Source organism: Gymnoscopelus microlampas, assembly GCF_963454915.1.
Source record: "Gymnoscopelus microlampas genome assembly, chromosome: 20".
NCBI classification, from domain to species: Eukaryota; Metazoa; Chordata; class Actinopteri; order Myctophiformes; family Myctophidae; genus Gymnoscopelus; species Gymnoscopelus microlampas.
Window position 1 is genome coordinate 22,321,532 of NC_139957.1, and position 24,143 is coordinate 22,345,674.

At 43.0% G+C, this 24,143-nt stretch overlaps 2 protein-coding genes across 2 annotated transcripts; one reads left to right on the forward strand and one right to left on the reverse strand.

Annotated features, from left to right (window-relative positions):
• The first annotated feature begins 1,251 nt into the window (after positions 1-1,251).
• On the forward strand, positions 1,252-18,029 carry LOC311036618 (guanine nucleotide-binding protein G(I)/G(S)/G(O) subunit gamma-7). The gene is made up of 4 exons (XM_084045442.1): positions 1,252-1,283; positions 8,890-9,089; positions 10,786-10,901; positions 12,673-18,029. The coding sequence occupies exons 3-4, from the start codon at positions 10,821-10,823 to the stop codon at positions 12,796-12,798; spliced, it is 207 nt and encodes a 68-aa protein (XP_083901568.1). The 5' UTR covers positions 1,252-1,283; positions 8,890-9,089; positions 10,786-10,820; the 3' UTR covers positions 12,799-18,029.
• Positions 18,030-19,294: 1,265 nt separating this feature from the next.
• LOC311035720 (growth arrest and DNA damage-inducible protein GADD45 beta-like) lies at positions 19,295-22,861 on the reverse strand. The gene is made up of 4 exons (XM_084044114.1): positions 22,759-22,861; positions 21,052-21,153; positions 20,528-20,756; positions 19,295-20,380 (listed from the first exon to the last, which is right to left on the reverse strand). Exons 2-4 carry the CDS (start codon positions 21,150-21,152, stop codon positions 20,276-20,278), a joined length of 435 nt encoding a protein of 144 aa, XP_083900240.1. The 5' UTR covers position 21,153; positions 22,759-22,861; the 3' UTR covers positions 19,295-20,275.
• Between the last annotated feature and the right edge of the window lie 1,282 nt (positions 22,862-24,143).

Genomic DNA, 24,143 nt, shown 5'->3' on the forward strand with positions numbered 1-24,143 from the left:
GACCTGCAACAGTTTTAGATCTGTTTGGAGGTGTGCATGGGCCCAGTGAAAAGGGGAAATGGATGACCATTCCATTGACCTATTTGGACTACACTGGGGCCTTTCTCGTCTGCCAGGAACGCCCTACCTTGGAATTAACCACTTAAACCCCATATGGGTAACCGGAGTCCCTCAGGGCTCAATACTAGTGTATTTTCTGTTTTGTGTTATTGTGGGGAAAGCTTTCGCTGAAAATAGCCAATCGACGAGCTCACGTTGTGAGCTCTCTGCGTCAGCCTTCCCCTCAAAAAGGATCCTGAAGTCAAGACTAGCGTACGTATTGGCTAATGGCGCCCTCGTGTGGCATTACACTCGTGCAGGCAAGTGCCAATATCAGTGGTACAGATCCAGATGTGCCAGACAAAACACAATCACAACACCACGTCACGTTCTAATGCTATGCCACCAAAATATGGAATGCCCTACCAACAGTCATACAAAAGTGTGAATCCCTACTCTCCTTCAAAACCTCTCTAAAAGAGCGCTTACAGGTGGCATCCAATTTGGAACTGGCCCCAATTGTAGGCTATAAAGTCAAAGCCTAACTTTAAACTTTTTTTGTAGATTTTGATTATTATTACAAAACTACATTAACCACTTAAGCTCTGTATATATTTTGGCCATTTGAAAATAGCCGATCTACAAGCTCACAATACATGGCATGCAATGAGAGAGAGAGGGGGGAGAGAGAGAGAGGGGGAGAGAGAGGGGGGGGGAGGGAGAGAGAGGGAGGGAGGGAGGTTGGGTTTGAGTGGACAGGCAGGGTAACGGTAACGGAGGGGGTGTTTGGCTCGGTAAAAACGGGGAGTGAACGAGCGGAGGGCAGTGTTGCCATGTCGGCTTATTATAAGCGAATTTGGGCTTCTTTTTCTGTTTACAAGTTGCTTGTAAAAATTGGTAGTTGCGGTTTCAGTTTTTTTTTGGGGCTTGTTTCCAAATGTTTTAATTGTGATTTAAAACCAGTGGTTCTCAAATATTTTCATGAAAATATTTGTGCCAGGGAGGGAGCATCTGTGTTGTTAGAATGTTTGTTTCAAAAGAATATTCCTAATATTCCACATTTCATTGCGTTGTGAGCTTGACGCATAATAGATTTAAAGTGCTCATGTGGCCTGAAGTCGCTTCTTTTGGGCTTGTTTTCCTAGACCTGGTTGCTTATTTCTCTCGTGAAACCTGGCAACACTGAGCAGAGGGGAAACCAAAGGATCTGGCCCTTTAAATCACAAACACAACGCATTCGGGAGGTGAGTTTTAGAGACATTCGGGGGATTTCTGTGTATACATTACATTGTACATGACATTGAATGTAACGGCTCTGTTCTGCATACGCCTCTTCTCCCTTTCTTTTCGTTTCTTTTCTTTTTTGACCGTTTATGTGCTCTTCTTCTTGCACTCCTGTGGGTTTTGGTCACCGATCCGGGTGGCTGTAGCTGAGAACAAGGCTTCATGATCGGTGTCACGAAGTCGGATTTCCCAAGCCTTGGCCGAGAGAGAGAGAGAGAGGGAGAGAGAGAGAAAGAGAGAGGGTGGGGAGAAAAGGAGTTGACGCGGGGGTCAGTGGAAGATTTCATATACAGATCGAGTGGATCTATCATCTACCATTAGAGATCTGATTCATATAAAGCTCGAGTGGATCCTAGCATTAGAGATCTGATTCATACAGCTCGAGTGGATCCTAGCATTAGAGATCTGATTCATGTACAGCTCGAGTGGATCCTTCATCCTAGCATTAGATATCTGATTCATATACAGCTCTATTGTGGATCATGGCATTAGAGATCTCACCTCACAAGCTAGAACATCGGAAGTGTCTTCTGGATGTGTGTGCAGGGCCTAAAAATGCTCAGTTTGCGTAATAGCGGAAAATAAAGGCATGCGCGCCAGCCTTATTCGGAATAAGGCAGGAGCGCGTGCCTTTATTTTCCGCTATTACGCCTGTAAACCTATGAACCGACAATGGGAATAAGTTATTCCCATGGTCGGATCATAGGTTTACAGGCTGGCTGTAGCTTTACCTCCTAAAAAACATGTCACCACCCTGTTCCCACCAATACATTATAACTATGGTTCGCACAGCGACCAGGGCCTATTATTTGGCAACCTGAAGCGGTCTTGTCTGTTGTAATAAGGCTGCGCTTTGAGAAATGTCGCTGGCTTTAATTGTGCACTATGTCTGCTTGTGCTTGCGTACATACGTGTGTGTGTGTGTGTGTGTGTGTGTGTGTGTGTGTGTGTGTGTGTGTGTGTGTGTGTGTGTGTGTGTGTGTGTGTGTGTGTGTGTGTGTGTGCCCAAGTGTGTGCCTGCAGCCTGTGCATGTGTGTGTGTGTGTGTGTGTGTGTGTGTGTGTGTGTGTGTGTGTGTGTGTGTGTGCATAGCCATGGGAGAGAGGACATGCTGTTCTATCCATCAAAATGCCCGCATTGTGTTTCCACACGCTTTAGAGGGCCATGACTAGATCAGTGCTGACGATCATTTATGATCATATATAAGGTTTAATAATTTGTGTGTGTGTGTGTGTGTGTGTGTGTGTGTGTGTGTGTGTGTGTGTGTGTGTGTGTGTGTGTGTGTGTGTGTGTGTGTGTGTGTGTGTGTGTGTGTGTGTGTGTGTGTGTGTGTGTGTGTGTGTGTGTGTGTGCGCGTGCGTGTGTGTGTCTCATGAATTGCTCACATGCGCGTCCCCTCTACCGTTTTTGACAACCCAGTCTAAGGACCCCCTAAGCTGAGAGACAGATGAAGCAGGGACCCCCACTACATATTGTATAATAGCTATTGTGTTGCAGATTAAACTTTTTCATAGATTTCATAGATAGCTTCATAGACTATTTATGTGTGTTGTGTGAATGATTTTTTTGTTTATTTCAGACTGTAGCGTCAGTAAGTCCTATACTTTTTAGCCACTACATGGATGCCTGTGGCCAGGTATTACGTTCAGACGTGCGCTCTGTAAGAAACTGAATTCCAAACCGTAAAGTTGAGTTTAACAAAGGGGTAATTTATTCTCCGTCACTGTCAGCATACAAAGCATAAATGTAACTTAAATGCAAGGAAGTATACGCCAAACAGTCCTCTCAAACATGGCTCTCAAGAGCACAGTCTAAAACTGTGTGCCTCTGCCACAAGCAACACCTGCACTTGATTACAGAACGTGTTAAATACCATGACAACCCTTGGCCTTGGCCTTGACCGCGCCCCGCAGACGCAGTGACGTCATCAAAAAAGTAAAACAACAGAAAACGTAAATATGGCTCTAACACACCAGCCCCTAATTGCTACTGGTGGAGAAAACAGAGCAATTAAAAAACAAAAATTCACAAAGAGCCATAAACCAAAACACAAAACCTTTGAGGTTATAAACTCAGGCAATAGTCACAATTGCAAAACCCAAACTCAAAATTGGTTTAAATCTGTACCGGCAGATTTTAGTTTGAGTCACTTTTCAACCCATTTTTATTATTTGTTCTCCCTTCAGTCTTCTGTTTTGAGCCTTTTCTTTCTTGAGCTCTGCCATCGTCCTTTGTTCCTCCTTCTTTGCCTTTTAGCTGCTGCCTTCTTGGCGGCAGGCTTCTTGGCCTTCTTTGGCTTTTTAGCCATGTCGGTCATTTTGTGCTCTTCTGCGTTGAGTGGCTCTTGCACCACCCTGTTCAGCTCGGGCTTCTTCCCCATAGCCGATTCTTCCTTCTGGCCTTTTTTCCCAGAGGAAGGGAGCACTTCACCAGCTGGTGGGTCATTTGTATCGCCTTGATCTTTGACCTCACTGACAGCCGCTGTCCTCCGTTTCTTCTTCTTCTTCGTGATAGTTGAGTCTACTGATGGTTCATTGTACTGGCTACTGACTGTGCAATTAACAGTAACTGTGGGGCAACCACTCCCACTATGCAGGTCCTTACCCTGTAAAGGACCATTGATTATCCACCCCAGTAGGGTTCTGACAGCATAGGGTCCCTCCCCATGGCTGTTAACTACCTCCCTCGGTTCCATTAACTTGGAGGTATTGGTACCGATTAACAGGTCCACATTAGCTGCTATTCGAGGAATCTGGATACCTTGGAGGTAAGGCCACTTATCCAGCTCCTCTTCACTGATCAGGTTGTCAGTAGACACAGGCATTTCCTTTTGGGTGAATACGTCAGGAAGTTCAAAGAATAGCCTGCCAGTAAAAGCAGATACTTGCAGGCCATTAACCATGTAGCTAGGTACCGTCTCACTATGACCCACGGTGTGCAAATTGATTTTTGTTCTTTTGCCTTCCATGTTCAATTTGTTCGCCAGCTGTTCCGAACAGAAAGTACCTGTGCTTCCTGGATCCAGAAAAGCATACGTCTTGACAATTTTGCTGCCCTTTGAGCACTTCACTTGTACAGGCAAGATGGGAAGTATGCCGATGTTGCCAGCCCCTGTATGGCCACAAGTGGATGTTGTAATGCAACAATCTGATATTATTGTTGGCACTTCGGTATCTTCAAGGCTGCTCTCCACCTCCCTTCTCTCCATATGTAGCACACTGGGGTGTGTTTTGTTGCAGTGTGAGCAAGTAATGCGCCTGTCGCAATACCTGCTCATGTGCCCTGTACACAGGCAACCGAAACACAGGCCTTTCTCCCTTAGAAAGTCCACCTTCTCTTGATGGGCCTTCTTCCCCAGTTGTGGGCATTGGTCCAATACATGCCCACGGGTGCAATACAGACAGTTGCTAGGAAACTTAATCTGGTGTGGCTCTGTTTCAGATTCGTTAGTAACTGCCACGTGAGTTGCAAAACTGTTTTTGTACTGTGACTTTATTTGAGGTTGAGTTTTGGGTTTAGTTTCTCCTTTAACTAGAATAGTGTCTTGGATGTTACCAAAGACCGGATCGGAAGTAATTTTGACCTGTAGTTCAATAAATTTCACAATGTCTCTGAAACCAGCTCTTCGTCTTTGCTTGTCAATAATGTCGTATGCCTTGCCTCTCCACTGCTCCCTGAGCTTGTATGGGAGCTTCTGTATGAGAGCTTTCATGTTAGCCGGTACGTTTAGCTCCTCCAAATACTGTAGCTCCCCCATGGCATTAGAACATTGACGCAAGTACAGTGCGTAAGCTTGAAGACCTTTCGCATCTTCTGCCTTGACATTTGGCCAAGCCATGATTTTGTCCATGTAAGCTGCTGTTACTTTTATCGGATTTCCAAAGTGCTCCTCGAGTAGGTCTTTAGCCAGAACGTAACCTCTCGCAGGGGCCATATGAAGGCAACTGCGTACCAGGTCCCTTGACTGTCCCTTAGTAAACTGCTCAAGGTAATACAAACAGTCACCCTGGTCACTGGTTTTAGCCTCCACACAATGCTCAAAGGCTTTTATGAATGAACGAAACTTTAAGGGATCACCATCAAACTCTGGGATTTGCCTGCGTGGTAGGAAGTGAGAAGCTTGTGTTTGCACAAGGAGTGCCATCATTTCATTTTGTCTTTGAAAGAGATCTCTTGATGGTTGGTTGTAGTTTGGAGATGATGATAGAGTTGCATGGGGTGATTTTTGCCTTGTTTTCCTTTCCACAGGCCCCCAAGTAGATGTGGGAAATGGCGGCTTATTTTGTCGAGGGTTGAAACGATCCTTATCTTTGTGATGCTCGGATGCGACAGACATTAGTGGTGGCTGAAGCTGTTGTGAGGACTGCTGTAGGCCAAGAGTAGGCACTGTTTTAGGTTTAGCACCTTTCCTAAAATAGGACTCCATACCATCAGATTTCCTGCCAGTAACACTGCTACTGGCCTCCCGGAAGACTGTTATTTTAGCATCAGAGGCTGCTATTTGAGCGTTCAGCTCCAGCTGCTCCTTTCTCCTCCTCAGAGCCTCAGTCTCTTCCTCCTGTGTTCTCCTCAGAGCCTCAGCTTGTTCCTCCACTGCATGCACCTCCTTTAGCGCAGCAGCACGAGCCACTAGTGCGGCCCTTTCCGCCTCTGCTTTTATGCGTGCAGATGAGGTGGATGATCTTTGGCTCGACCTTGAAGCGGTGGATTTATGGTGTTTTGAATAAACTTTGGACGTAACATTTGAAATGCTGTCATGGGGCTCAATAGTAACCTCATCAACATTTCCACCATCATTGGTGGCAACAAAACACTCATTTGCATTTTTACCTTTGCCGGCGGCAACAAAACCCTCATTGTCAACCTCACCATTGTCATCATCATCATCATCAAAATCACCAGGGGAACCTTGTACCTTGCATGTAAACCTGCCTTCATTCACCGCCTCGATAAACCCATCAAAATTCAACATTTTTGCATTATACCATGTTTGGTGTTTCTTTGCTTCAGCCTCAGGCAGCAAACCCATTAAAGTACCTTGAACCTTTTCGGTTTCACCATATAACCCCATAAATGATGTGCGAAATGTACCATTTGCCTCATTTGCATTTTGCTCCTTAAACAAGGCAATGATGTCTTCCTTAATTTTCAAAAGTTTATTCAGTTTAGCCTTTCGCTCCTTCTCCAAACCATCAATTTTCTCCAACAATGCTTTAGGTGTCATTTTTACCATGCGTTTTCCCAAAGCCCCATCCCCACCAACGTCAAGTTCCACCTCTTCATGAGCGCAAGTTTGCGCCTCCTCTTTCTCCATAATAAATAAATAAAGTCAATGCTCCGTGCTCCACCCGCAATACAGTCTAGTCCAAACAATACGCCTTAACGCGCAAAAGTCTTTTTAAGGCGCTTGTTACCAATGCATTGGATTTGTTTATGTTAGTGTGCACACATGTTTACAATGGCCATTGTTTTATTGTCTTATCGGCGCTGCGCCGCTAATCGTAGGCTACCACTAACCAAAACACTGACGTCCGTCAGCGTACGAGAAGGTGGTGTAGGTCGGAGATGGTGCGCACCCGACGTGCGGTCCGGTCCAGTCGCGCTCACCGCTGGGCTGGCTGTTGCTGGCGTGCGGTGTCGTCTGTCGGATGTCCCCGGTTCGCTCCTGTAGCTCCGGGTGGCGATCCCTCACAGTACGGCACCTCGCAGCTGACCGCCCGCTGATGGCCCGCTGTCCGCTGATCGTCCGCCGTGGGTCCCAGTCTCCGCCGTGGCTCCGTCGCCGGTCGCCTCCGTCCACACAAACACACACGGCACGGCCTGTCCGTGCGCGTTCCTAACGAGCCTCGCTGATGTGATTTGCTCCCAATAAGCAAATCACCCCGAACTGAGGCAGTTTTAGACCTAATTTGTAGCGTCAGTAAGTCCTATACTTTTTAGCCACTACATGGATGCCTGTGGCCAGGTATTACGTTCAGACGTGCGCTCTGTAAGAAACTGAATTCCAAACCGTAAAGTTGAGTTTAACAAAGGGGTAATTTATTCTCCGTCACTGTCAGCATACAAAGCATAAATGTAACTTAAATGCAAGGAAGTATACGCCAAACAGTCCTCTCAAACATGGCTCTCAAGAGCACAGTCTAAAACTGTGTGCCTCTGCCACAAGCAACACCTGCACTTGATTACAGAACGTGTTAAATACCATGACAACCCTTGGCCTTGGCCTTGACCGCGCCCCGCAGACGCAGTGACGTCATCAAAAAAGTAAAACAACAGAAAACGTAAATATGGCTCTAACACAGACCATTCATTTAACCACTGAAACCCTCACTATTTATAGTAAACTTGACCATTGGCTCTGTAGCCTATACTTGATCTGCTCTTTTCCCCCTCTACACCAAACCTCTTTGCCGAAAATAGCCAATGTACAAGCACACAAAGCCTTGCAGCTGAGGCCTTGTAGATCTGCTATTGTTGGTTAATGTCCCCATCAGAAATTGGACCCTTACAGGTCCCTTTGGTTATAATTGGTCTCAGAGTTAAATTAATATTGATTATTTTACTGTGCTGTATGTCTTCCTGCAGCCTGTTGAGGAAGTTTCATTGGTTATAGGAGACTCAGACTATGCTCTTAAACAGGAATATATCAAAGTAGGCCTATATGTAGTGATTCTCCGCTCAGACACTTCTGAAAGATTTATGGCAAGGTGGAGAATACAATGTGATGGCAAGTTCTGTCTGTCACACTCTGAAACTGTGTGCAGAGAGAAAGAGAGACTCAGAACCAGATACTCAGAAACAGGAAATCAGAGACAGCATTAAAATAATAATGGTCTCCATAACCACCCCCCTCTGTGTGTGTGTGTGTGTGTGTGTGTGTGTGTGTGTGTGTGTGTGTGTGTGTGTGTGTGTGTGTGTGTGTGTGTGTGTGTGTGTGTGTGTGTGTGTGTGTGTGTGTGTGTGTGTGTGTGTGTGTGTGTGTGTGTGTGTGTGCGTGCGTGCGTGCGCGTGCGTGCACGTACACACACCCTAATTACAGACATGAATCTCATAGCTACTCCACAGCAGGAGTAATTAAAGCATGACTCTCTGGGACAGAAAGAGAGAGAGAGGCACAGACAGAGAAAGAGAGAGAGAGGCACAGGCAGACATACATACATACATACATACATACAGACAGACAGACAGACAGACAGACAGACACAGAGAGAGAGAGAGAGAGAGAGAGAGAGAGAGAGAGAGAGAGAGAGAGTATGTCCATATTATGTACTGTATCGTGTGTTTCAAATGGCAGGGGTGTCAGTGTTTTTCTCCTATAATAACAGAACAATTGCAGTTCTTTCTGTCTTGTGATTACATCAATACAAACTAGGTATAAAAGTGTCATTTCCTTTTTTTTGTCTATTGTTTCCTGTTATATGCACAGTAAAATAGTATTAATTTAGCTCTGACAGTGTACAAATGTAACCAAATGGCTTACAGGTCAATTTAGTTACATTTAACTTTCAGGGTTACAAATGAATAAATTAACACAGAGGATTTTTTTTTGTGTGTGTTTCTCTCCAGTCAACAGCCAACTTGTCTCTTCAACTCACCTGTGCCCTTCAGAGAGACCCTGGAGAGACCAATGTGAGCTCAGCTGCTCAGCATTTGTGTCATTGTGACTTGGTGACCTCAGCCCAGCCCAGCAGTGTCCAGAACTTGTCTGTGGCAGTTCACAGCTTCAGTCAGACAGAACAGAACCCATTCTGCGTACCATCAGTCAGGTATCTGTGTGTGTGTGTGTGTGTGTGTGTGTGTGTGTGTGTGTGTGTGTGTGTGTGTGTGTGTGTGTGTGTGTGTGTGTGTGTGTGCGTGTGCGCGTGCGCATGTGCATGTGCGCGCATGTGTGTGTGCATGCATGAATTGTGCTTTTCCTTAGCTTTATTGCTTATCATGCAAATGTTATACTTGTATTTCCAGTGTGCATTTTCAATAACAAACTGCCATCTAAGCATGTATCATTCATTATGTACTTGTGTTTACTACCACACACTCACCACATGGTGGGGCTATAACTCTAGCATCACAGTTACATCTGAGGAGCCATATTAAACACATCACCAACCTTCAGCCTTATTTTCCTTTATTTGTCATAAGGGTTTCATGCCTGTAACATCTGTAATTATTTGCCAATGTTCTGTGTATCGCTGTAGCAGCCTACCATCACCACCTACCATCACAACCAGTGATGTATATGTGCAGAAACACTGGGTGCTGGATGAGCTCCAGGAAGAGTTTCTTAATGTATGTGGCTGCAGAACGACAGTGAAGGAAATAACCCCACCAACTCACGAACCATTATTTGGAGGTTCGACTTCCATTGCATTCGTTTTATTATCTGCAGCTATATTGCTGACTACAATTATACAGTATGTCTCTGCCAATATGAAGCTTAAAGAAAAAAGCTTCAAATTACATATATAAAAACTAAAACTAAAAACCCAGTACCTATCTTATAAGTTTGCCTTCTCATAAACAATGAATATCTTATAAACATTTTAGAAATCAGTGTTTGGACAGTTAAATCCATCCCACAACATAACTCATCCAAGCTCTGTATAAACTAATACAGGGACACTTATATCATAATTATACATTTAATTTCACAGTTAACATTATGCTGTTAACTGTAGGCTTCAAAGCATGGCAAGTATAGCTGGTTCTGAGACATTTGTTATGTACATTTATAGGCTAATATTATACCAAGTAGAGTCAATTCAATATATACAGTACAACTAGCAAATCTCCATATAATTATTTTTAAAACGTTATTTGTGTCTGGATATGGATGGACTAGTATGTAAATTCTGAAGTTGTCCCTTACCTTATCTGTTTCCCTGCCTTTAAGTGCACTACTGACTACTACATGTAATCTACTGTTGACAGTAGACACTAGTGATCAATCGATTATGGTTTCTCAGTGGCCTGATGCCGATATTTAGAGAATAGGGAAGGATGGTGACCGTTCTAAAAAAAACTGCCCCTGGATGGCGGTCTTATCCCACAAACTCACAAATCTACAAGTTATGAACCTGTGTTTAGATGCCAGTGCACTTGCTCATGGACAAAATAACTGGGTACTAAAAAGAAAAGAAAAGAGCTGTGCATAAAGAATCTCACTTAAGCTCCATTGTGAACTCCTCAGTTTGTGTGCACATGCAGTATACAGTATAAGATGTAACAATACAATCTTTAATCTAGAATGAATGTTTAGGTTTTACTTTAGACCCTGAAATAGCTGCCAGCTGACACACCATTTCATTACTGTAGGCCTATACCTAATCAACATTTGGGTTGAATGAATAATAGTTGTGGGATTATAACTTTGCCTCCCTCCCTCTTTCCATCTCTGTCTTTTCTCTGTCTGTCCATGTGCCTGCATACTGTCCCCACCCCCCCCTCTCCATCTCACTTTATCAGTTTTCTGTGGTGTTGGTGTATTCTGATGGATCAGTATGTCTACAACTAATAACATTGCCCAGGCCAGGAAACTGGTTGAACAACTGAGGATCGAGGCAGGGATCGAACGCATCAAGGTACAGCATGGAGTGTCACTGATTTCTTACTGTGTGTGTGTGTGTGTGTGTGTGTGTGTGTGTGTGTGTGTGTGTGTGTGTGTGTGTGTGTGTGTGTGTGTGTGTGTGTGTGTGTGTGTGTGTGTGTGTGTGTGTGTGTGTGTGTGTGTGTGTGTGTGTGTGTGTGTGCGCACGCGCACACACACACCATAGACTGTACATAGACTGTATAAAATGAATGGGCAGCGTTACGCCCCTAGACTCTACAGATTGTAAATTAAGCCGATTGTTCAGCTGTGTGCAATCCACCATCTTTCAATATCGCGTCATATCACATCATATCCTGCAGAATGACACCAGACCGTTATTGGTTGGGTAGTTTGTCAATCAAAAGTGGAGGCAGGGAATGAATGCTATTGGTTGTGTTGCTTGCCAATCAAATCATCCCGCCCCCCCTAGAGCATAACCTACTTTATCGAGAGGTCCTCTGTTACTTGCCATTTGCACATGTACATTGTAACCTTTATTTATGGATGGATTAATTGCATGGTCACTTTAGTATTTGTACGGCATAATTTGCACATTGTAGTTTGCACAGAAAGGAATGCAGTCATTTTATTGTTGATTACATTTAACTGAACATTTGAGATGTGTCCTGTCCAGCTGAGCTGGCCACTCAGCTAACTAGTCCACCTATGGAGACAACATGTTTGGTGATATCTGGCAAGTGCAATTGGTGTAATATGAGTGCAATAGAGACTAAGTGGAATGTGTGAGAGGTGCAATATGGGTAATGCTGAGTAATGATTGAAAACTTAACATGTACCAAAGTGGGCTGTTCTGTTTGCCAGTGTAATTGGGCTGGACCAAGTCAGAAGGGCAGAGGGGGGTTATAATGTGTATTTGGAATTGTGAGGGATCTTGTGTAAAGTTGTAGTATGAGAATCATTAGTGGTGTAGTTCATGGAGTTTTAAGATATTTTATGAGTTAATGTTATATGTATTTCTGTATTTATATATTTCTGTATTTGTATATCTGTTTATCTACCCCTTGACATGGTGGAGTCTTAATTGCCTGAGCTGCTCCATCTGAGTATAAAATGCTGCCAGTAACAAGCCTGTTTAGTTAGAGGTAGAATGAAAGCCAGGCAACACCATGTCTGTCACCTGTATTGGAGCTCCTGTATTGTCTTGTTTGATGTCGGTGAATAAACACACCTTTTGGTTGCACTTTACAAGCGCCTCTGTACTGCTTCCAGCCGCAAAAGGGCTCATTCTCACAATCGTCAATTTTAAAATAAATGGGAACATAGTTTACCAAAATGCATATCATGATGATTGAAAGGAGACTTTAAACTAGCGACTGGAAGCATATAGTATTTATGACCATTTTTAGTAAGGTAAGAAAATATAGTCTAAAGTTTGTCAAAAACCCATCCGCTTGCATTAAAATAAATTCTTTCTGACACCAGCAGGGGTAAAACAGCGAAACTACAGGCCATTCATATGAACTGTCTCTTCCGTATTGGCGTCCATGTAAAAATCTCAGGCTGGCCCCTTGGTGTGCGTGCGTGCGTGCGTGCGTGCGTGCGTGCGTGCGCGTGTGTGCTTGCATTTTTATGTGTGTGTGCGCGCGCGCGTGTGTGTGTGTTTGTGTGTATATGTTCACAATCACAATTATTTGTATGACAATTAATCGTCAACTTACATTGTTTAATCGTGACAGCCCTACCGTTTTGAACATACAAGGTTTCCACCTGACAGCGACGTCTTCCTGGCTCTGTTCCTGCAGGTGTCCAAAGCAGCAGCAGACCTGATGAGTTACTGTGAGCAGCATGCTCGGAGTGACCCCCTGCTGGTGGGCGTGCCCACCTCCGAGAACCCCTTTAAGGACAAGAAGCCCTGCATTATCCTATAGCTGTGCTCCTCCCCTCCAGCCCTGAGACGTACACACACACACACACACACACACACACACACACACACACACACACACACACACACACACACACACACACACATGTAGTATACACACTTGCAGATACACACATTCCCCCACTCGAAGACTCATACGTACATTCACACATACAATACATACATTAATTCCTCGACCCTAATCTTTTTTCATTCCACACACACATACACACGCTCACTCACTCGCACGCACACACAGGCACGCATGCACGCATGCACGCACACGCGCACACACACACACACACACACACACACACACACACACACACACACACACACACACACACACACACACACACACACACACACACACACACAACCGTTACTTTCCCAAAACAACCAGTTTGGAAAAGCGCCATACCACGGAGCAACAGCTAGGGGCAGGCATTCTAGTTCACAGTGGCTAAGATCAGTATATCACTGAGTATAAACCAAGGTGCTTTGGTAATATTCAAATATGCTGTTATATTAACTCTTGAGTGTCAGCTTAACTTAAAAGGGGTTTTGGAGCTCAATAACCTGTAGGAATCTACATGCAGTAAGATTCTGAGATAAAGTATTCCTGTGTTGTGATGTGAGGGGTTGGTTGGAGGATGGACGGCTGATTGTGGGAAGGGTGTTGGAGTGGGTACGTGTGGGCGACCAACTGGGCATCGTCATCCCTTAACCAGTCATGCCAGATACTAAAGCTAAGTGCATTAAGTTAAAAATTCACCAGGCCCTGAGCCAAGGCCAACCAATGTGTTTAAAGTTAGGCTTTCCGAACCACATACTTATTGTGGAGCAAATGGCGTGAAGCCTTGGAGTAGGCAAAAAGCATTTTCCCAACCAGTTTTATCAACAGACCCCCCTCTACCTCTGGAACTCTGGGGTACATCTGTCTATGGCTCCTACCATGGCAGTCCACAGCCTCCAGTTCAAACCCCAGCTGTGTCAATACAGTAGACTGCCTTTAGATGCCGATCTACGGTGTTTCTATTTTCCACTGTGGTTCATGGTTAGTGTCGGTGGACATCAAGCTGTAAGCTGATATGAGATCTGCACCTATAAGGTCTACTATTGTCATCATGGGAGTAAAGATAGTGACCAGCTCCACAAGAAACTCAAGCTATTAACCCCACAAGTTTACAGCATTTTCTTTCTTAAAGAAATACTAATTTGTGAACTATAACATATGTTTTGATATTTTGTTGGAGCATTACTGATAGATGAAACTATAATGATGTTCTTGATTTTGTTTGTAATGTTTCAAGGCACCCAGACGTTTATTCCCCTGCTTGATGCAGGATCAGATTTCCATTGTCATTAGCGAAAATGAGAGGAGCTCTGAATCAGTGCCAGGGGTAACGTCTGCCTTTTGTTAGGTTCTAAGTGAAGGATTCTACTGTAACACGAAGCCTCCCTGTGATTTACCCCGAGAGAGAGTGAGGTTCTTGAACACTGACCAGCATTCCAGTATATCACAGTTGCTGAATGACTGGGTCATACCCTAGAATCACGCCTTCTAATAAAGCTAAATGAACGCAGGCCTGAGGTGAAAACTTTCAATGAAATAGTGGAATGAAGTTACCAGCTTTACCCCTCCCTTCCTCCCCTTTCTTTCCTCCATCCTGGTCACTTTGGGTCTTATAAGAGACAAGCTTCAGTGTTGGCATAATCAGTATCAGAGTCCACAGTATGAGAGGAGAAAATGGAGGAAATGGATTGCTGGTGATGCCAAGGCTGTTCCTCTCTGTTAGCCTCTCCTCCACAGAGCTCTGCTATAGACCTGCTTAAGTTTTATGTCTGACTAACTCCTTATTGCACTGTGGATTTCAACTGGTCAGGGAACGGATACCAGTGAGGTACAGCAATGACCAATTAACTCATTGGCTCATTGGAGGTTCTAGTCGAGAAACTCTAATCACAGAGCAATTTCCGGTCTTTCTATTCCTTTACCATGCTCCTCCTCTATGAAAAACCAAACTTGATTGTAAAAACTAAACACATAAAAAAAGGATAAAGCTAAGATAAAATGAACTAAGTGTATAAACTTTCTTTCAGACGTGCAGAAGTGAGAGTAGCTGTTTTGGTTTTGTTTGAGATTCTTCATTCTATGGAGTCCATGGAACCTGGTCAGTTGAGTATTACACTGTACAGTGTATGTAAGATAAGATACAAAAACATTACTCTGAACATGGAATCCCCTCTGTGGATGTTACATTTTTCTTAGCTCTTCTTTGCGTAAATGTTTCTGTTCTGTCAGTCAGGATTTTCTCTGTCTCGAGAGGTTCAAGAGGCTTGTGCTCCTATAGAGGTTGGTTTTAACCACAGATGTGGACACAAGACCTGATGAGGAACATACATACGACTTAATATTAGACAGGAAATTAGGACTGTGTATATTTACGATTGTATCATTTTAAGAGGATGAAACAACATCTGACCTCAGTTCAGTGGCTAGAACCAACCTCGTATCTATTGCAGAAGAATGATGGCAGTCGTAACATGATGAGAATCCATCTTACTGTCTGAAGGCTTGTTTTATAGGGAGCAGAGATTGGCTGGGAGAAGATGCACTTACTGTATACATGCAAACACACACACACACACACACACACACACACACACACACACACACACACACACACACGCACACGCACACGCACACGCGCACGCACACACACACGCACGCACGCACACACGCACACACACACATTGACATTTACATTTACAACGCAGTAGATTCTTTGTTGTTTTAGATGAAAGCTTATGGAGGGGGATGGTTTCCCAGTATGGTCCGGGAGCAAAGGTCAAAGAAACTGTGAAAATTAGCCCAGAGCGCTCTAGCTGGGCCGCCTTGAGCAGCATTCCTGTGGTGTAAACAGTACAAAGGCTGCCACTGGTCACACCGTATAGGAGCTATTTGTGCCCTCACATTTACATGACAGACATACAACAATGTTCTCTTCAAGAAGAACTGCAGTGAATTAACAGGTTGGAGTGCAACCGTTTTAGCTTGTTGCTCATGGACACTTTTGACACAGTATTACACAGCCATCGGTGGAGCCATGTTAGCTGTCGTGCAGCTCAAATGTGGGATGTTTCAGTTAACATGACAGCCTCTCTTACTGATAGACAACCCTGCTGCTGTAGGTGTGTTTAGGAGGAGTCAGGAGTTTTGAGGTGCTGAGTGGCAAACAGCTGTTTAGCATGTGTGGACTTGTGTACATGTGCGAGTGTGCAGGCATGCATGTGAGCATGCGTACCTCTTGCAATGCAAAGAAAATATACATCTTAAGTGATTTAGTGTTGTATTTAATCTGAAGATTGTGTTTTATTCAACAAGTGAACAAAATATGTCACTAGGGTGAGATACAGAAACTGTACTTGTTTCCAGTGCGGTTTAAGTTAAGACTTAACCTTGAGACTTAGTGGCAATAACTTGAGACAGATGCCTCCCTCCACTGACAGATGTGTTCACCTGTTCCAATAAAATAAAATAAAAACATGATTCCAAGACTCTGTACAAGACTGAACAATGTATGATTACTGTTTTAGGCACAAAACCCTGAGCTCATCTCTTGATTGCATTTGTTCCTTGAAGCATTTGCTTACATAACATCAGAGAACAGGCCATGCTGAAAGTGCAGTTACAGTTCAGGAGCAGGGGGGGAGTATCTGTGTCAGTATGTGTGTGTATACAGTATGTAATATATGCGTGCATGTGTGCTCACTTTTACTGGGGCCTAGGTGTTCAATAGCTGAGCGCAATGGATCGTGCACACGTGCATGCATGTCTGTTTGTGAGTCTGTGTATGTTTGTTTTGAAAATGGGATGAGTAAGAAAGCGCTGCCTCCGGATTACTGAGTGTTGTGTAGTAATTGTACCACACATTATAGTCGCACAGTGCAGGGCTGGAGAATAGGTCCTGCAATTCTTACTGGGTCACAGCAGCAGATGACAGACTCACTTCAGTGTTTAGGGCCATGTAGGTTTTATGGGGAAAAGGACTGGCATGCCATTGTTAGGTGGAGAAGACTGATGTGTGCGTTTTGTTTAAAAAATATTAACATTTCCTGTGCATAAATATGCGACTAACCAATTTTACAAGTGAACTTTGTGGATGGCTGGATGGAGAAACAGGGACTTACTGTAAATCCCATTTTTACACATGCATAATTGTCCACGTGCCTCTCTAAGCTACTGACCAGCAGGAGTTTATTGCCATTGTTGCTGAGACATTTTATAATTGCCTAACAACAGCCGAATAATTGGTTTTGTGGGAGTCTGCCCTTTCTTAAGGATACATTTCAACCTATTACGTAAAGAGTCTCTTAGTGATAGTGACACGAACTAGCTTATTTGAGGGTTGAGGAAGTACTTGACCTGAGAATAACCCATGGAAATGCACATGTCATGGTGACTATATGGGTACTGCACTGCTACAGCAGAACCAAAGGAGTAGAAAGATGAGAGCCTGTTCAGTGGTCCTATGGTAGGAACACAGTGTGAGAATGAAAGCGAGCACACATGCATACACACACAAGCGCATACTCACTAATACACAGCTAGCTTTTCACCCCTGACTCCTAATGTTGTTTGCAGCCAAAACTCTGAAGGATGTTCTTTGTTTTTATTCATTCCATAGCTGGTTGGGCTGCAATCAGAGACAACCAATCTTAAGTCGTTGTGTGGTTTCAGAAGAATCAGAACGGTTTTCTGATTGGTTGGTTGTTCGTTTGCCTTATAGTGGCGTATATATTGTGCTAATGCTGTTTTTTGGGGCATCAGATTGAATGAGGTACCAGTCTTAAGTTGAGATAGTAGTTCAGTAGTGGTGTGGCGCTGTTCACACGCAAGCCCCGAAAATGTATTTCTGGAATTGTGGGGAGAGTCGAGGCTCCTCATTGTTGAGCCTTGTATCAAACATCAACCATTCGGCCCTGAGCCCTGCCTGAGATTCATATTTTGTGTTCTGATCTCCTGTGTAATGCATACAGTATATATGTATCTTTTTTGCCTTGATTGATTATGAAGAAAATATATCTATTTTTTGTAACTGTTCTTCTCTGATGTGCCATAACTCATGTTTTCTTGCACACTGTTAATATTTTGTGGATATTGCTGTTTAAAAACAAAAAGATGATATTGAGAAGTAGATAACATTAATAAAAACACAGTATAATAACGCATGCTTTGGTGTTGGTGAAAATCATTTCTCATATTTGTGCACCTTCTGCAAGGATAGGGAGGCATGCAAACAGGTGTGTCTGGCTATTTCTAAAGTACATACATGCACAGCAGTCATGTCAGTACATACTGTAGTACATAATGTACAATACACATGCATGCATGCAGTTGACAAAAGCTTGTTGAATTCTATAAACAAAGACCAGGCCAGGTAATACCTCCCTCCCACTTGGGTCATTTTGAAAGAATGTTATTGTTGCCTTTCACCTGTGTCTGTCTGTCCCTGTGCCCTTTGAAATGCGCCTGGAACAAGTCACATGAGACACCTGCAAGTTTCAAATCAAGCTCCTTCAAGCTCCTCCAACCTCCCCCTATCCAGTCAAAGCCAATCAGCCATGAGGTGGATCAACCACTGACCAATGGGGAGCACTGGCAGCTGCTGTCGGAGTCAGCCACTCCCCTGTCCGATTGATGGTAAACAAATGGGAGGCCCATGTGCTGAATGTTCTCTCTCTCCCCTGCTCTGCTGCCTGAGTTCTCAGAAGACATGTGAGAGGGAGGGTGGGGAAGAGAAACAATCATGGTCTGAAAGGGGGGTAGGGAGAGTACATAACTTGGGCTGTAGAACATCTTGCTTACCTACAGGTGATCATGAGTACATTATACAGGCAGGGTGGCACCCAGGGCAATTTTGTGCATGCCCAGCTCCTCTACATTTGGCAAAGTGCATGCATTCAGCAATATCTCAGGCCATAATGTACAGCAAAACACAAGCAGCAAACACTGCAGAAGAACAAGCTCATCAATGTTCTGGAAGGAATAGAATCCTGCAGCTACCAGAAAGTTTGGCCATGCAAACGTGTCTCCAGGCAGGTCTATATTTGAACCCATGCTTTTATTTACAACAAGCAGTAACCCTGTATCTGTCCTTAAGAACCCCCCTAGGCTTAGGACATGGTCTTGTTTGGCCTGTTTGTGAAAGGGTGAGTTTCTGTCCCCACCCCAGACTCTCTGGCTGACTGTCCTGTGTTAACAAGAGGAAACCATGGCTGCTGAGACAATGCCCTATGTACGTGTGTACTTTTTCCATTCCCGAAATGCTAATGTCAACACTACCAGCATTACTCAGCTATCATTCCTAGTTCCGTGACGCAAGCATGTTTTGTTTTGGATTCCGTACAGAAACCAAATGCACTGATATAACACAGTTTGTTGGTTGTTAATACAATAATGTATTCACCTGGACAACAAAGCCCAAAGAAGCATAAATAATAAGGCAGACTGCTGACTGTTGTGCACAGCACTGTTATAATAAATAATATGTACTTTTTCTGCAACACCATTGACAAGTACCAATAGATAGCATACATCTTTCTCTTAAAGGCACTAATTTTCAGAGCAGTCTTTCAAACTTCAATCATAGTTGACAGTTGATCACAGACAAGGCACCATTTTTCTGTTGTGGCCCTTAGCATAAAACTGTATTTGTGTTGGAATTCAGTAACATTCTTGCAATGCCAATGAAGCTTGCGTGACATTTCCATTTCAGTTTGCATGGCAATTCCTGCATAAGAATCACCAGCTTCTGTCATTGTAAAACACATTATACTGTCATGCAGTTATCGCCAACACATATATACAACACACCCTCTTTCCAATGTTACAACGTGTGACACAGGTGACATTGGAATTCCCAGCTTACAGTAGTTGCATGAATACATTCTCCTCAAGTGTAAAACCATTCTGATACAGATCACCAGCATTGCTAGCATTACGAATTTTGCCTTATGTTAATCACTGGGAAAACCAAGTATGTTAAAGATTACAGGCATACATGACATTGACAACCAACAGAAGGCATATTTTTTTTAAACTAAAAATACATGGTTTCTGTGGGACTCTATGCATGTGCCCCCAAATGGCATTTTATTCCACATACCCACACCACCTTTTCCATGCGTCACTGTGGCAAATGAATGTTCCAGAGTACAGATTCTAGAGCTCAACGTCCACTCCATAATTGCTCTGACTGTTCCTCTCCACTTGCTCTGAAAGAGAAGCATTCCTGCTTGGTTCCACTTATAGCCACCTTGTCCTCATTCGGGATAGCCCATCTGCAGTCCACTACAGGCTGTCCTACTATGATCGCTCAGTTCATCAGCACCTGAACTATGAGCGGAGCTGCGGAGCGAGAGCTCCTGTTTGTTGGTACAGTATACTTGTGTATTGGAAGCCCCCTCCGCCTTCCTCAGCGCTCGTGTAGGACTAGTTCAGGCACCCACTGGTTGAGGCTTCGGCTTTCCCTGCAGAAGGTCCCCACTTCCTGGAGTCTGCAGTGATCTGCTTGGGGGTTCTGCAGCGGAACAAAAACGAAGTAGTCAGGCACAGGTAAGCACACGTGTTGAGCTGACTCATATACTATGTCATGTAATTTAAATGTGTTAATTTATCCGTGAGCAGCAGTAACCATTTACACATCCACTCTGCCGAGTCAACTCACCGTCACCAGGATGCAGTGGAGATCTCTGTGATCCTCCTGGTTTCTATTGGCGTCCACGGTGACGAGGGCCTGCTCCAGCAACCGCTGTAGCCGGTGCACCCCTGAGACACGGAGGATGGAGATTCCGCTGTCGCAGCAGAACGACTGCAGCAGGGTGAAATGGATCTGCAGCGCCACGTCAACCTCGCTGTCGGCCGCCAGAACACATAGGACCACATCGTCTGGGTCTCTGAGGAATGAAGAAAATAAGTCAGGCTGGAGAGGATATAATTGGCCTGGGTAGCAACTCTGAGTAAGAAATTATCAGATACATGAAATTAATGAAATATAATTGATATTAATCAGAAACTTAAGCTGTACAACATTGTGAAACATGGTAGGTGACATGCAAGCTGTTGTTCTAATTCAGCAATGTCATAATAAACAAACCATGCAGACAATTAGTTTATCAATGACTCATTGGCTGGCTCATAGTCATTTTCCCCCTCAAATGTATGGAACTGGAGCTGAAGCTCAAAACTCACGTATTCAGCAGTTTAGCGGACTCATAGATCCCTATGGTCAGGCAGTCCAGCCTCTGAGCGGTTACAAGGAGCTCCTCAACAGCAAGACTGACAGACTGCATTCTGCAGGAGAGAGGAGAGACCATGTAAGAGCACAAGAAACTCGCATGTACATGTAGGCAGTGGTGGAAAAAGTACTCATATTTTTTGCTTAAGTAAAAGTATCAATACGGCAATGTATAAATACTCTGTATTGTTGGTCACAAAAAGTACTTAAAGTACCAAAAGTAGAACGTACTCATTACGCAGAATGTTCCATTTCACAAGTTTTCAAATGTATACAAATCTTTTGAAAATAGCAGATCTAGATCGGCTATTTTCAAATGGCCGAAATGTATATAGGGCTGATGTAAGTTTTGTAATAATAATCAAAATCTACAAAGTAAAGTAAGTAACACTGACAGCCAGGCAAACAGATGCACATTCCGTTCAACAGCCGGAGCATTGATGTAGTTATTATATTATATTTTGTTCCAGGGACACCCAGAAGCAAAGATTTGAGTTACAATTGTTGGCTTTAAAAATATATACATTTAAAGATTTGCACACATTTTCACGATTTTTCAAAAATAGCAGATCTATGAGCACTATGAGCTTGTATATCTGCTATTTTTTGAATAGCCAACGTTATGGATAAAGGGGTTGAAATGATTGTGACGCTTTATTAACACATTTTGCTGGGGACCCCCCAGGACCCCTGGGGACCCCATTTTGAGAACCAATTGACGTAGATGGATTAAATGCAGATTGATAAACTTATTTACACCAAAAGGCATAGGGGAGGGCATGCATTTTCCTTAGCCTTAGATCAAGACTATAGATAGATGTATTTTATCGATTTTTACATTTTTTTATGTGTCAAAATCGACAAAATACATCTATAATAGTCTTGATCTAAGGCTACAGGTTCCTAATACTTTGCTTGCTCAATGTAAAGTTGTAAACGGTGATGATGTTGTTCACATAATCTCACGAATTCATGCAGAGAGCTGTTAGGCCTACTGTAAGTCACATGCATTTTCTTTCCACATGGCTCAGCAACCGAAGTAAAACACGAGCAGCGGTGTAAAGTAACTAGTACATTTACTCAATTACTGTACTTAAGAACAATTTTGAGGTATTGTTTTACTTTACTGGAGTATTTCCACATTACATTATTTATGTAATGGAATATTATTCCATTACATCTCAGAGTCAATATTGTACTACAATTATTTGAAAACTTTAGTTACTAGTTACTTTATGATTATTATTACAAAACATGCATTAGCCACTTCAGCCCTATATACATTTCGGCCATTTGAAAATAGCCAATCTACAAGCTCACAATGAGTCACCATGCGAGGCATTGTGAGCTTGTAGCTCATGATTTTCAAATGATTTTTATACATTTGAAAACTTGAGAAATGGGACATTCTGCATAATGAGTACTTTCTACTTTGGGTACTTTAAGTACATTTTTATACCAATACTTTTGTACTTTTACTCAGGTACATTTTGAATCCCGGACTTTTACTTAACATAATTTTTTAAGTAAGTATTTCTACATTGTAGTATTGATACTTTTACTTAAGTAAAATATTTGAGTACTTTTTCCACCACTGAAAACGAGTATCATGTCACAGAATTAATGCATTATTATGCAAAGGAACAAGCAACAACACTCACTTTTTCTCGATGATATCGAACTCAAACCAGAGTAATTTTTGTTGTTGTTTTTGTTTTGAATTGTATTCCGAAAAGAAAAGTGCAGACTGCAGATCTCCCGCGATTTGAAGGTTCCACAAGAGACGGCTATGAATGACAGTGTTGAGTCTGGATCTGGCGACATTGCGACACACTTTATACTGCCTGCCTCCATCTGCCTAGAGCACTGTTTCCCAAACGGTGAGTCGGGCCCCACCTGTGGGTCGCGGACCATTTTATGGGTCACGTAAATAGATATCCCTTTATTTTAGTTTTGTTTTCTATACATTTTGTTTTTTATTATTATTATTATTATATAAAAAAAAAAGTTTAAGAAGTAGTGAAAATAGCCGATCTACAAGCTCACAATGCGTCCAGGCATTGTGAGCTTGTAGATCTGCTATTTTCACTAGTTTGGGTCCCATGGAGACAGCAAATTTCTTTTTTGGGCCTCGAGCTAATAAAACGTTAACTCGAGGCTAATTATTATTATTTTTAAATCTTTATGCAGTTTAATTTGTTTGTTTCAATATATGTAGGCCTATGTAGGCTATTGTTTTGTAAATGTTTTGTTTTGTAAATGTTTAAATGAAAACACATTTGTCATCATTTTAAATTGCTTATACGAACTTATATTACACACACATATAACAACAATGGAGTTGTGTTAAATATTCTTTGAATGTGGCTTGACTGCAAATCTTTTTCATATTGTGATTGTGCCACCTTGTGGTTAGCTGTTGTAAGGGCTACAACTTGTGATTACAACATTAGTAGTATTCTAGTAGTAGTATCCTAGTAGACACTAAACACATTCTCAACCAACCCGAGTAGGCTACTTGTTAAATGGGTTTGGAATGATAAAACAGGAGATTGACAAAAGTTAGTTTTTCATTAAATGCGTTTATTTTTAGGTCATACAATCAATTCAGTGTAACGATAGTTCATGTAGACACGGAAGGCAGAATGTTTATATACTTCATTCACTCTCCCCGGACCCCCCCCCACCCCCCATTCGCTTATACAGTTGTACTCCTTTAAGGCAGTACGTTCAACCTCTTGGCATTCTCATTCACTACAAGCCAACTCACTCACGCCCTTATACCCACAGTGCAACACTGGCGGGTCATTTAAGCAGCTTCTGCTCTCTGTTCATTCTAGATGCTTAGCTGTCATTGGTTGTACAGCTGTAGGTTTCAAATTCCCTCCACCTCCCCGGCCTCCTCCCTGTGGCACTTATTTCATATTGTTATAGGTTGATTCTGTGTATTGTACTGTGGTTCTATGGATTATACTATGATTCTGTGTATTGTACTGTGGTTCTATGGATTGTACTATGATTTGTGGTAGTTTAATTAGGCATTTGA